Below are 13,834 nucleotides of genomic sequence, written 5' to 3' on the forward strand. Positions count from 1 at the left end.
ATGGAAAGCTGGTAAACATAGGATATATAAGCATCAATATGTAATCTTTATGCAACACTTGCGAACAATATTTATTTGAAGGGCCTCATAAAGGAGGTGTGCAGTTTTGTGTTGGATGATCTGGCAATCACATGTTTTCTATGCGTCTTTAACATTAAGTCCATAATATTTTAGCTGCATCTTATGAGCAACCAGTGTTGCAGCTCTAACTTAAATGTTTGCTATGTTACTAATTTTACAAAGAAGAAAGGAATTTAAGAGCCTAACTCCCTGCAATACAGGAATCTCAACTAGATAATGCATGACAGATGGCCATCTGTTTAAAAACCACCAAGGAAGGAGAGTCCACCACCTCTTGTAGGAGTCTGTTCCACTGTCAAACAGTGGAATAAACATTTTCTCTCTCTCTCTCAGCTCTTACTGTTAGAAGGTTCTTCCTGATGTTGAGTCAGAATCTCCTTTCTTGTAACTTTAATCCATTGGTTCAAGTCCTACCCTCCAGAGCAGGAGAAAACAAGCCTGCTCCACCCTCCATGTGACAGTCCTTTAGATGTTTGAAGATGGCTATCATATCTCCTCTTAGTCTCTTCTCTTTACTACGTGAAACATACTCGGTTACCTCAACTGTTCCTCATAAAGTTTGGTTTCCAGACCCTTTATCGTTTTAGTTCCCTTCTCTGTACATATTCCAGCTTGTCAGTATCCTCCTTCTATTTGTGAAGCTGGTTCTCCTTGCCTTAGTGCATTTGTCCCTGTTGAAATTTGTTTTGTTAGGTTGGGCCCAGTTCTCCAATCTATCAAGGTCATCCTGAAACCCAGTTCTGTCATCAGTGGCAATGCCTACCCCTCCCAGTTTGGTGTCACCTGCAAATTTGATTAGCATCACCTCAGTTTCTTTGTCCTAATTGTTTATAAAGATATTGAACAACAATGGCCCAGGATAGAACCCCATGGTAATCCATGTGCTACTTTTTTCCAGGATGACGAGGAACCATTAGTGAGCACTTTTTGGGTTCGGTCAGACAGTCGGCTACAAATCTGCCTAATAGTTTCCTCGTCCAGTCCACATTTCATCAGCCTCTCCACAATAATATTTGATTAATTTGCTTGCCTTTGTTTCTTTTGTCATTTATTTATTTTTTAGGTCCATAATATTTTGGCTGAAATGGTGATGGGCGGAATGGTTTTGGAGACCAATATGAATGAAATTGTCACCCAAATTGATGCTCAAAATAAATTGGAAAAGTCTGAGGTAAGAATGGAAAGAATTGAAGCCAATTGGAGCATGGTCACACAACCTGCATGATTTGAAACTGTCATGTATTGTTTAGTATTGCCTTATACTTAGCTACATGTACTGTTTACAAAGAAGCATTTAGTATGTAGCATGTTGAAGCCTTTGTTGATTGCTGAAATAGCTGAACATCCCCTTTTCCTTCTACTGACGTCCCATCTGCCATTGGCATCTGTGTATCGAAACATTTCTGAGCTTCCTTCAGTCAAGGCTTAATTTTGTGTTGATTTCTTAGAACACCCTATTGAAGGGTGTGTGCATGTTAAACAGAAATGAAACCTGTTAATAAAATGAGATGCTAGAGATTGCTAACCTGCATCCCTCCAGATGCAACTGAGCTACAGCTTCCATGATCTCTGACCATGAGCTGGTGCCAGTTCATCTGGAGGGTCACTGTGGCCAAAGTGGCCAAAGAAGCTCGAGCAAGAAACAGATTAGCATGGCTAATCCCAGATTCCGAAGTGCTATCTAGTTCCACACTATAGAACTTGGTGAATCTGACATCTAGCGCCACTTCATCCTAGGAACGATTTCTGTTCCTTCCCAACAATGTAAGCCAGTATGTCTGGAGTTACACAACCAGAGTGTTAAACCAACGGGCACCTAGAAATTGATATGGTATCTTGCCTTTCCCACAAATAATGATCTGGGAATATAAAAGGCATAAACAGGGGGGGAAATCAGGAATTCTTATAGTCAAGCTAAATGACTGCATTTCAGTCTTTTTTAATTATTATTTTTTAAAATCAGTCCTGGAGAGCATCGCTTTAATGCTTTCCCCATGCTGTTCCTCCCCACTCCCCCACTACGGGAGGAGGAAAGTTGCTATGAGGGCAAATCCCTTCCTTTCCAGGGCAAATAGCTTCAGTCATGCATTTAATGTCTCATCTAGTTCCAATTCTTAGTCTTTTGTATATAAACAGGTGTGGCACACATTATCCTTCCTTGTGTTACTACAAATGAAACTCATTTTGCAACTAGTTTGCTCATAAAATTGAGAGGTGAGTTTCCTAGCAGTTTGTATTTACCCTTCACATAGCTTTTGCAATTTGGTTGGACATTCTCCGTCCCTTTGCCTATCTTACGTACAGAGAGCATTGGCTGAGAAGCACAGAAATTTGGTAGGTCATGAAACAATGCATGGCACTATGCTAGTGCAAGAATATCAGCAAAGATCTAATCAGTGAAAACTAGAATCTGACTTTAAATTATGCAGAACTGAGTTTCTACAGATGGTTCAAGAGAACTTGCCTAAATAAGTTGTTTATCCTTTTTTGAAGCACAGTTTAAAACAAAAGCCGAGGTTTAAATTATTGATCTGTAACTTGGACTGTCAAATAATTAATTCTCTCGAAGCAGGCCACTTAAGTGAAGTGGACAAGTTTAACCTCAATTTCCATTGTTTCATCTACTCAGCTTCTATTTTCTGTATAAAACTTGACAGGTGAATAATGGAAAAGTAATTAGATCATAGTGGCTTTATCTTCACTTAGAACCACTTCTTGTTACAACACCAATTAAAAGAGTGGATTAAAAAAGGCAACGTAATCTCTGAAGAGACTAATTGGTCCTTTTTAAGCTACCTGGTATATTCTTTTGAAGATCTGCCTGTTAACATATCAACTCCTACTTCAACAAATCCAAAATATTTGCTTTGATCCAAAGTGCCCCTTCTGCTTGTGTGCAGGGTGTGTGTGTGTGTCTGATTCCTCTCAGCTCCAGCACCCCATGTCCTCTGACCCTCGGGTGCATTTTTAGGAAGCGTGAGTTGCAGTGGGGATAGGTGTAAGGGAAACCCCTGGCGTGTGCTCGGAGCACTGCATGTGGCTCTTTGGATCCAAGTCATTAGTTCACCTATTTGTTTATTTCAATTGGTGTACAAAGCTCATTTTCCAAAAGCGAACAGAATTGGTTCCGGAAGCTGTAGATTTAATCTTCCTAGCACAGAACTTGGAAGACAATCCAAAGCAGTGTCAAGTTTGTTCAGCTTTTAAACAGTTTAGCCTCCACTGCACAGCCCATTTCCCCCGGATGGTTTTGTTACAAGTGAATAAGGCTGTTCCAGAGTAAATGGGTGCATTATTGCCTTGGAAATCAATGATTTTTAAATACATGATAATGTTTGTCAGCTGAATTTGTAGGGCAGGATACGGAACAACAGCACCTTCTGCTTCTCTCTTTGCAAGCTATAAACAATTTTAGCTGTTAGTTTCTGATACCTGTTCACAGAAGCAGAAGTCGTGCCATTCACTCCAAAAGTTAGTAAGACTTCATTGAAGCCTTTGGTAAGAGAGTTTAGGATAAGGATTTGTCAGGCACTATCAGTGACATGGAAGGTGTCCTATATAAAAACTGGGATACTTGTGTACTTGCAGTGTTCAGCTGGGTGTAAATTTGGTCGTTTAAGTCACTCCTCATTTTTTCCAAACCACCTGATCTTTTCTAGTTCTTTCCATTCTTCTCTTTACAGACCTTTATCTTTCAGTCTCCCAGACAGGACAGGTAGATCCAGGTATTGCCAATTTTCAGAAAAAAATGTGCTTCTATAAAATAAAGGGAAAGCAAAATGATGTCAAAGGCAATAACTAAATTAGGCCAGACTCAAAAATTATGTGTTGATAAACCCATATTAGTCTTTGTAGCCTACTTTTTGTGCTAGTTTCCCTCATCTTTTATTGCCTGTAGTGTATTTACTAGACTGTCATTGACTTCATATATTTTTATTTTTACTTTCCCCTTTCATTAGTGTTCAACTTTAGAATTTATAATTTTTTCTTAATGTAGCTTTATTATTTGTATGCTCACATTACAAAGCAATCTGGTTGTGCTAGTGCAAATGTAATGCTTCTAATTGCTTACGCAATCAGAAGCAGAAATCAGGGTTGTGTGTTTCCTCTTCTCTGCTCCCATTTGTTCCTTCTGGAGCATGGGTTTTACCATCTGGATTAACCATAACATAACTCTTAGGTCAGCTATTAAGTAAGGCTGTTTAGGCTTTCTGCTGAATGAGAATCTGAAACTAAGGTTCCGGGCTGATTTAAAATTCTGGATAAAGAGGAACCCTGGCTATCCTCAGTTATACAGTAATTAACATCACTGGTGATGTAACACTTAAACATGGAGAATGCCACAAGGACTTCATACTCTGGAAAGGAGACAGAGTAGCAGCACATCATCTCATAAACCACTTCCAATTGCTTAAAAAAAGTTTGCAAGGACTATTGATCCCCAATTACACATGCAGTAATACAAATCGAATATTTTAAGTTTTGCAGAATAAACTCTATTGGTGTGGAAGCATGGATAATCCCAAGGGTAGGGTTTGAATTTAGTGGAGCTTCTGCTCACACTTGCCGATAGCGACTTGGATTTCTGCCATCATGTGGCATTGAGAACTATCCTAGAGGGTTGTCTGACCCTTGGGAATGACTTTTAGGGGGCTGCAGCAGGAAGGAGGTGGGTAAGCCACAGTCCATGGTCAGAATTTTCTTCTTAAGTAAGTGTGATGCTCCAGGGAAGGAATTTTCCATTTTTAACTTGTGAGGAAATAGTGCTAGAGATGAAATGCTACCAGATGAAGCTTTCAAGATTAGCTGCTTGTGTATTTTCAAGCTAATGCCAAAAATGAATCTTAGAAGTGTGTGTTTTAAAAAGGTAACTGAGATTCAGGAAACAGAAATCAACCCCACGCTGTATTGTGGATGGATGCATGAATTAAATAAATAGCCCCACTGCCAGTTGAACTGAGCTGTAATGGTACATATTGCAAACATAGTGCAACTAATTTGTACTATTTTAATTTACATAGAGATATTCTATGATTCCTGCCTTGCAGGGGGTTGGACTAGATGACCCTTGAGGTCCCTTCCAACTCTGCAATTCTATGAGTCTTACGATTTTGAGAGCTAAAAATTTAAAAGAAATTTCAAGCAGTCAAAACTTGTGGAAATTAAAAACCAGTCAGAGTAATAATGTACAAATGATGAGAATCTTCTTTTTAGAACTCAGTGAATTGAAATAACTTCCACAAAAAGGGAAAACTGCACACAATAAGCTTCAGGAGGGAGATATTTCTGGGTAGACTTTATAAGAGAAGGAAAAAAGCTGCAATCATAGTTCTGTATACGCTAAATGTCAGGTGGACCCTTGACCCTGTTGGTTACAAGTAAAATCCTATTATAATATCTTACTTGTACCATTATTATATTTGAAAGGAAACTTCAGATATTTGTTCTAATTGTTTTAGAAGATGAAAATTCTCTATAGAACTGGTTCTTAGCTAATTTTAAAATGTTATAAGTAGCTAAATGTGTCTTCATTCAGTTAAACTGTGGGTGGGAGCAATGGCTTAAAGTGGCTATATTGGACAGGATTCAACCTAAAAGTGACCAAAATCATGGAAGAATTTTGTATATTGTAAAGCATAATTTAGATAATAAGTAATCCAGCCAGTTCAGTTTGATTTAATTCCCCCAAACCACACAAAAATTCTACAATTAAGAAAAGGGGTTTTAATTAGTGTGTGTTTTCTTTTTATGTAGTATTGCTCTATTTTACTTTCTGCTTGTATATGTTCTGTTTTTTATTTTTGGGTCTGGCAATTTTTAAAGGAGATGACAAACAAACAAAATTTTAAAAAAACCATGCCCATCCATTACTATCGCTGTGATCCAAGTGCTTGAAATTTCCAAGAGTATGTCTAAGTCTTCTATCTGTTTGGCATTTTGATATACTTGCAGACTTCATTTTGTTTTTTCTCTAATTCTGTTCATTTATTTAACCTCATGAGAAGAGAACATGACCATTCTTTTATATTCTGTAGTGCATCCTTCCATCCTATTCATAACCCTGCTGCTTTGAATCATACTTGTTCTGGGAAGAAGGGTTAATGCAGAACACCAGCAGCTGTGATATCCAAGTTTCAAACATGTGGGAGGAGTCACTTCCAAGAAAGGCGCATATAAAAGGACTCCCCTTTTATAATGAGCACAAGCTAACCTGTCCATATGTCTTCCAAGGAAGTCTTGGAAGGTAGCTGATAGAATCCTCCTATTCTGGGGATAATACAGATTTAAAGTGATCATTGTTACACACTTTTGATGTGAATTAAACGCATGTAATGTGCTACAAAAGATGAAAAAAATGCACAACTTCCATATTACTAAATAGTGTCCTGAAAGTTCTCTATTTTCTGCTGAAAGGGAAATGGCTTTCCTAGTTGTGTGAACTGGGTGAGTGTACTTAATTGCGTCACCTCAGCCTTTTTACCGTGCTCAGTTTATAGCCACAAGCCAGTATTTTAAGTTCTGTGTCTATCCAGTGGCTTTTGACGAAGAACTGAAATGCCAAACTGCTGTGTGCTCATTTAATTTGAGATTATAAAGCAGCTGGGGGAATGTGTTGCCTGATTAGTTGCAATTTGAGCTGTCTGTAAGTTCATACTGTACTTCTGAAACTCTGTGGAAACGCTTAAACATAAATGTGTAGACGGGATATACAGTCTGTCCTTAGCAGTAAAAGGAGCACACAGATGAAGGGTGCGGAATCCTTCCTTTGTGCCTCATCTGCCTTCATTGCTCTAGCCACTCCCTTTCCAGCTCTGATACCAGGAGCAAGACGGGAATGGGTTTAGGAGGTAAGATGAATAAACAGGTCTCTCCCTAAGGTCCCTTTCCTTTGACAGACACCATCCCATCTGTCTTATGTGAACTGGATGGGCTCACAAAAAGAAATGCATGTTTGCCACAATCTTCTGTAATTCGTTCCCAATATTTGATGTGTTTAAGGTAAAGCACCCAAGTATTTATAAACATTATTCCAAAACTGTTCACATTGTCTCAGAAGTACTGTGTGACCTGTATCCCATGCTTAAAGTGATGTATGTTAAATCCAGCATTCTAGTTTAAATTGGCAGATGTCAATTCACCAAATTAAATATAAGGTCGTGGTCCTCTTCTCTTATAGTAGTGTATGGGTAAATATGTTGTCCTGTCTGTTCTGGCATCTGCCCAGCATTTATGGATGGGAATAACCCAAAATGTACATATTTCCCCCCCCCCCCCAAGGTCTGCTTATGGAAATCATATAAAACAAAGTTGGTGTCTTTAATAGATGGTAGCCAGTCGTGGTATACATGAATACTGACATTCCCAAATGGCTTTATTATTTTGGGTGTAGAAGAGTGTTTTTATGAGGTTAATAACAACAGTTTCAGGTTGGTTAAAAGAGAGTTTTTTCTTTTTCTGTTCAAAGTAAAGTAGGGTGAAGGGATACTGGAATGTTTGACAGGAATAAAAAAAGGAATAAAGAGCTGCCATGTTAACCAACATAAAGCTAGAAATGTGTGTTTTCTTTTGTATGCTGCTTTGAAGTGGGGTGCCAAGGTCATTCACATTAAATCAGTTCAACTAACTGGCTGGATATGAAGGAGTTCCCAGGGCAAGGGATGAGTTCAGTGTTTGTAATGGACATTGGCAGGCCTGGCAGAGCACAAAAATGGTGCCACCTTGCAAATGATATCATGTCATCAAGTGCTGCACCGAAACATCCAGTGAGCATCTCTGCTCATTCTAGCTCTAATGTATAACCCAAATTTACAAAAGCTGCTTAAGAAGTTATGTTCACAGTCAAAGCCATTTCCTAGGTATCTGATCTTGGAACTTAATCAGCTGTTCCACCTGGCCTTTGAATGCCTATAATTTTTAACCCATTCCTCTCACTAATAAATAGGTTTTTTTAAAAAAACAAACACTCATTGAGCTCTGCCTACTCCTGACTGTCAGGTGATAGGCACTTTGTCCCCAAGACTTTGGGAGGCAAAATTGCTCTGTTTGAAGTTTCCTGCATCTTCAGTCTTAGACATCTTCGGGAAGACATCTGAAGGCAGCCCTGTTTAGGGAAGCATTTAATGTTTGATATTCTATTGTGCTTTTAATTCTGTTGGGAGCCACCCAGAGTGACTGGGGAAACCCAGCCAGATGGGCAGGGTAATAATAATAATAATAATAATAATAATAATTACTTAAGGCCATATCTGCATACTTTTGATTCCATGAAATCCCAAGGCTGAGAACATGTGAGTGGATGCATGTTACAGCAGTTATCTAATTTAGACCATTTATAGGTGGAAAATCATGAGTTTGCCAGGGCTTAATCAGCCATTAGATGAGGCTATCACAAGATTTAGGACTTGTGAGCAAATAAACATTGCCAGAGAGGCTGCTTACACTACATTTCTTCTGCTTTTGATATAAATAATAAACAAATAAACAAACAAACAAATAAATAAATTTGTATTCTGCTCTTCATTTGAAGATCCCAATGTGGTTCACAGCAGAAAAATACAAAATGAGAATACAAAATACATAACAAACAAAAAACAAACAAACCTGGAAGAATTTTGAGGGATTATCAGAAGTTATGCATATTTTCATGTGATTATATTCAGATTCCAGGGTTCTGGCCAGTTCACAAGGGTATGTCCTGGTTTTCCAATATGGTACCTGCTTCAACTAACCTGTCTCAAACATTCCGATTCAATAGGTGAACATGTGTAATAAATCTAGCCTTTCTAACCTCCCCCCCCAATTCAGTTGAAAGAAACTTTGAAAAATTGCAGGAGCTTTTATGTGAAGTTATCTTCTGCTCTAAGGCTGTGCATGCGTACTTGGGAGTAAGTGATATTTAACTTGGTAGAGTTTAACTTAGCAGTAAATACCTATAGTGTATTATATTTCTTTTTTTGCTAATTTGGTGCCCTAATTGTATTTTCAACAATTAAGTCAGCATTTATTACTATTCTGCCTTTTTTGCATCTTTGTAATAAAACCACATATAAATCCTGATTCAAGCTTCCTAATTTTGGAAGCTAAGCCCTTTCTCTTAAAAGTGTGTGTTGGGAAGGAGAAGACCAGAAGTGTCAGTTGTTAAAAAAAGCACTGACTGGATTTTGTTGGGTGACAGTCAGTTAAAGGTTAACTAGATTAGGAATGCTGTCTTCCTCTGTATCCATCCCTGTTGAAATTTGGGCAGTGCAATGTGACTTTCATGCATTTTTGCAAGGGATACTAGTAATCACTAAACATTATTGCCAAATTGAGTATTTAGTGGAGTGGGGTAGAAGTTGGATTTGGAGGAAGAATTTAATGGCAGAAGATGAAACAGGTGGATTTTTTTTTTCTTTGCTGCCATTGTGATCCCAAGCATACTCAGAAATAAGACTCATAGAACTCAGTGGGGCTTGTGTTCAAGCATACTTGGTTGGCATATGTCATGTAGGTTGTAACACATTTCAGCTATATTTCCTTGTGAAAAGATTGCTGGGGTTTGAAATAGTTTTTGTTCCATTGTATAAATACTTAAAGGGCATTTAGAAATATTGAGGATTAAGAGGATAATGGTTCTGGTGATCATTTAACAAGCTTTTTGAAAGTAGTGAACTTCTGATATGGACAAATGCTTGTACTATATCTGGTGGCACTGTGGGTTAAACCACTGAGCCTAGGACTTGGTGATCAGAAGGTCAGTGGTTCAAATCCCCATGACGGGGTGAGCTCCCGTTGCTCGGTCCCTGCTCCTGCCCACCTAGCAGTTCGAAAGCACGTCAAAGTGCAAGTAGATAAATAGGTACTGCTCCAGCAGGAAGGTAAACGGCATTTCCGTGCGCTGCTCTGGTTTGCCAGAAGCGGCTTAGTCATGCTGGCCACATGGCCCGGAAGCTGGACGCCGGCTCCCTTGGCCAATAAAGCGAGATGAGCGCCGCAACCCCAGAGTCGGCCACGACTGGACCTAATGGTCAGGGGTCCCTTTACCTTTAATGAAGGCCAGGGGAAGCCTGAACCCTTAAACAAAATGCTTATAGCACAGCTAGGGACACTGTAATGCTGCTGAGACCCCAGTTACTCACCATCTTAGTATCCCAGAAGCAATTATACATTTAAATTAACATAGGCAAAGTTTCTTTCATGGCCCCCACGGCACCTAGCAAAAGCCCTTGACTAAGGGTGCTTGTGCAGTAAGTAGCTTCTCCATGTCTAAAGGATGAATGCAGTAGACTAGTATATGAAGCAAAATATTAAGCCAACCTTCCAGGCAAGAAGTATACTGGCTTGCCTGTACTTTGTCACAGAACAGCTTGGTGTGAGCCCGGAAGGTTTTCTGCCAGAGGAATTGTTTTCTACCTTGGATTAACTTCAAGGGAGTGTGGAACCTTAAAATTAAGAACGTAGTTAGGCAAATTTATGTGACTATTAATGTTCATTTGTGAATCAAAGAGCTAAGCCTAGCCTTGTAAAGCAGGACTGCAATCCATAAACATCTTGGTTAATTAAATTCATTCATCTGTGCTGGCAAACATTTTGTACATTTCTCTTAAAGAACAATGCACCACAATAGTGATTTGAATATTTAACAGTTTTCTTTGAAGTAACTGGCAGTCCTCCATAACCCTGGCTTGCTCTTGAATTTACTAGTTTGAAATACCAAGATGCAGTTGGGGGAGCTATGCAGATATATTAGCAAAGCTTCCAAAATCTGCATCCCTTAAACAGGGTGGGTAAAGTGTATATAATACGTTTCTAGAAATGGAGAGGATTTCTTGCATATTTTGCAAGAAGGCAGGCCAAAGGTAGTAGTAACCTCTGAATCATACAGACAACGTTTGCACACATTGGAGCGGCAACCTTTATGTTGTCAATCTATCCTGAACATAGTCGCTTAGTTTTAATCCTTACTGTATTTGTTTAAAGATCGGTTGTAACTATTTGTCTTCTGTGTGGATAATAATTCTGAACACAGGGATTTTTCCTTCATAGATAAATTATGTTAAACTCAGAAGTCTTGGCTCAGAAGCATTTTTCTCTAAACCTTACAAATGGAAAGGGAAGACCCAATAAGTCAGGGATGGGAGGGACTAGTCATGTTTATATTTAGCATCTGAGTTGCCAAAATCAATTATTTATTGTAAGCCTATGTTCTTTTGAAGGATCAACAGCCATGTAGCAGGCAGGCTCTTGTTTTGTAAGTGTTTTGGATTTCATTCTTGGAACGTCCCCATAGCCTTTGAAGTGAGGTGGAATGGAAAAAAGATATAGAGGTCATTCATTATTCAGTCCTACTAAATGAATGATTAGATATAAAATCAGTGTAAAGATTCTTCATATTTTTTGCATATGATTTTAGTTTTCAGCATTTGATTAAACGCTAAAGCCATAAGAGAAATAAACATATTAGAGGTAATACAAATCAATAAAAAATGGGTGATTATCAAGACTGGTCACCAACTGAAGGTGTCAGAACACTGGTGCAGGTTGCGTGCTGCAATGCCTGGAAACAGTAAAAATCAAAGACAGCATGAGCTTTAACTTTTATTAACCTCAATCTGGTTGTTTTACAGACTCTACATTAATTTTTCCATCAAGTTGCCATTGCACGTGTTAACCATGTTTTGGAGTTTGTGTGAACTGCTTTTTTTCTCGTTAAATACTTCAGAGTAGTCCATTTCATTCCAATCCAAAATACCATCTGGTTTTTCTAATCTCGAGTCTTGGTGTCTGTGTATAATTATTTATGGTAATAAAGTCATCCTTGTGGTATGCGACTGAGTGTAATGTGCGCCATCTTAGTGATATCTTTTTCTTCTGTATACAGGCTGGTTTAGCAGGAGCCCCAGCCCGGGCTGTGTCAGCTGTAAAGAATATGAATCTTCCAGAGATCCCAAGAAATATAAATATTGGTGACATCAGTATAAAAGTGCCAAACCTTCCCTCTTTTAAATAAATTGTGCACTCCAGGTAAAAATGAAGAAGAAATAGAAGTTGATCGCAAATGTTTACCAAACCACTGTTTTGCTGTTTAAATAAAAGGTCATGTTACCCTGTAGAAATCCTTTATAAAATTATGTGAAGTTGATTGTGCTTTGCTTAGTGAATTTAAAGAGAGTGGGTGGTTTGTGATTTCCAAATAAAATTCCTGTGCCCCATCTAAAGCAAGCATATAATGTTCTGGAAAAATAATTCAAACTGTTTATTTACTTTGTATGACATGTTTTTTTGTATAGACTAAGCTCTGTAATTAGTACAGCAGTCCTGTATACATTCCTTCAAGTTATTTAAGATCCTGATTTAAATGTCGCATGAAAGCAATTCAGCTGTATCTTCTCTTGCTTTTTAAATAAAGTCATACCTATGTGGACTGCAATCATTTGTTTGTTACCTTTGTGGATAGCAATAAATGACTGTTCCATACTGTATTAACCTTAAAGTCTAGTGTATATGTCACTTGAGATGAACTCTGACCACAGATATGCTAGTTTTCAGTCAGAAATCCTGACTTCAATTCAGTGTAGAAGTTCTGTTGCAGAATCTGGGTTCCTACAGTAATAACAGCACATAATATCAAACTGCATTAAAATTGGATCATAAACCATTTGCAATTGTGAAGTGTAGGGAGGAATTCAGTGTAGTGCTAAATTAAAGTTCCTTAGTAGTATACTAGTTGCAGTAGCAAAATGTCTTACACGAGAGGAGGCACAGGAAGCCAGCATGGTTCTTGTGGCTGGCTGCGTAACAGATTGCTGTAGCCCCAATACTTCCTGTTGCACAAGCTTTCACTAGCACAGCTGCTGCTCTGTACAATCATTCAAACTGTACAATCATTATTCTTGCCTTTACACTAGTGCAACATCCCTTACACTGGCAGCCAGAGAACTTTTAAGTAACAGAGAACAGTAAAGGAAAACACCCTGGAGCCTGACATTTAATAGGACTCTGGAACCTCCTTTTCATAATTTTTTACTTAAAATGAAATAACTATAGATGCATTAAGGGTTGGGATTTTTTAAAAAAACTAAATAGCTTTTGTATCTGGTTAGCCAAACCGAAAAGTGACAAACATACTTATTTGGAAAGGAGCTTAAGATTCTTAAAATTCAGAGTTCTCTGAGCCTGTTTCAAATAAAGCTTCTTGGCTGGATTTTTATTGCATGCAAGGACATAATGAAAGCTCTTGCCTTTTTCTTTCCACACCCATGTAATCAAACATGTTCTCTCTAGAACCATAAGCTCACTTAGATAATTGGTATTGAGCAATAGGTTGCATGAGAGATTTTGAGGATTTGAGTACACAAGGCATTGTTTTCAGATAGATTTTCCACAAGAAGAAGAAGAGTTTGGATTTGATATCCCGCCTTTCACTCCCCTTCAGGAGTCTCAAAGTGGCTAACATTCTCCTTTCCCTTCCTCCCCCACAACAAACACTCTGTGAGGTGAGTGGGGCTGAGAGACTTCAGAGAAGTGTGACTGGCCCAAGGTCACCCAGCAGCTGCATGTGGAGGAGCGGAGACGCGAACCCGGTTCCCCAGATTATGAGACTACCGCTCTTAACCACTACACCACACTGGCTCTCCAATTTAATGAAGGAGCACATGTATTTTGGGGTATGCAGCTGAAATATTGCAGGCATATCAGAATAACAATCTGCATTGGGAGCAAAGTGATTAGTTTTGAAGTATGAAAATTATTGTTGAGCACACGTCTGAATAGA

The 13,834-nt window shown here is 38.6% G+C and overlaps 1 protein-coding gene and 2 long non-coding RNA genes across 6 annotated transcripts in view; 1 reads left to right on the forward strand and 2 right to left on the reverse strand.

Moving 5' to 3' along the window:
• AP3S1 (adaptor related protein complex 3 subunit sigma 1) overlaps positions 1 to 12,490 on the forward strand; it is a 24,743-nt gene extending 12,253 nt beyond the window's left edge. For 2 of the 3 annotated variants that reach the window (XM_082191672.1, XM_082191671.1), the window contains exons 5-6: positions 1,145 to 1,252; positions 11,942 to 12,490. In XM_082191672.1, the coding sequence (XP_082047798.1) occupies positions 1,145 to 1,252; positions 11,942 to 12,070 (237 nt within the window). In that variant the 3' untranslated portion in view covers positions 12,071 to 12,490. Of the gene's footprint in view, positions 1 to 1,144; positions 1,253 to 3,764; positions 3,807 to 11,941 lie in introns of all 3 variants that reach the window. The other variant, XM_082191673.1, reaches the window with a different exon arrangement.
• The window catches only part of LOC309514515, a 170,582-nt gene continuing 164,097 nt past the window's right edge, over positions 7,350 to 13,834 (reverse strand). The window contains exon 2 of the long non-coding RNA XR_014212033.1: positions 7,350 to 9,650. This is a non-coding gene — a long non-coding RNA (uncharacterized lncRNA). The remainder of the gene's footprint in view (positions 9,651 to 13,834) is intronic.
• LOC309514497 overlaps positions 9,971 to 13,834 on the reverse strand; it is a 19,177-nt gene continuing 15,313 nt past the window's right edge. Inside the window, exon 3 of one of the 2 annotated variants that reach the window (XR_014212000.1) lies at positions 9,971 to 11,617. This is a non-coding gene — a long non-coding RNA (uncharacterized lncRNA). The remainder of the gene's footprint in view (positions 11,618 to 13,834) is intronic. The other variant, XR_014212001.1, reaches the window with a different exon arrangement.

The sequence above is a fragment of the Podarcis vaucheri genome, assembly GCF_965113315.1.
Source record: "Podarcis vaucheri genome assembly, chromosome: 11".
In the NCBI taxonomy this organism is placed as follows: Eukaryota; Metazoa; Chordata; class Lepidosauria; order Squamata; family Lacertidae; genus Podarcis; species Podarcis vaucheri.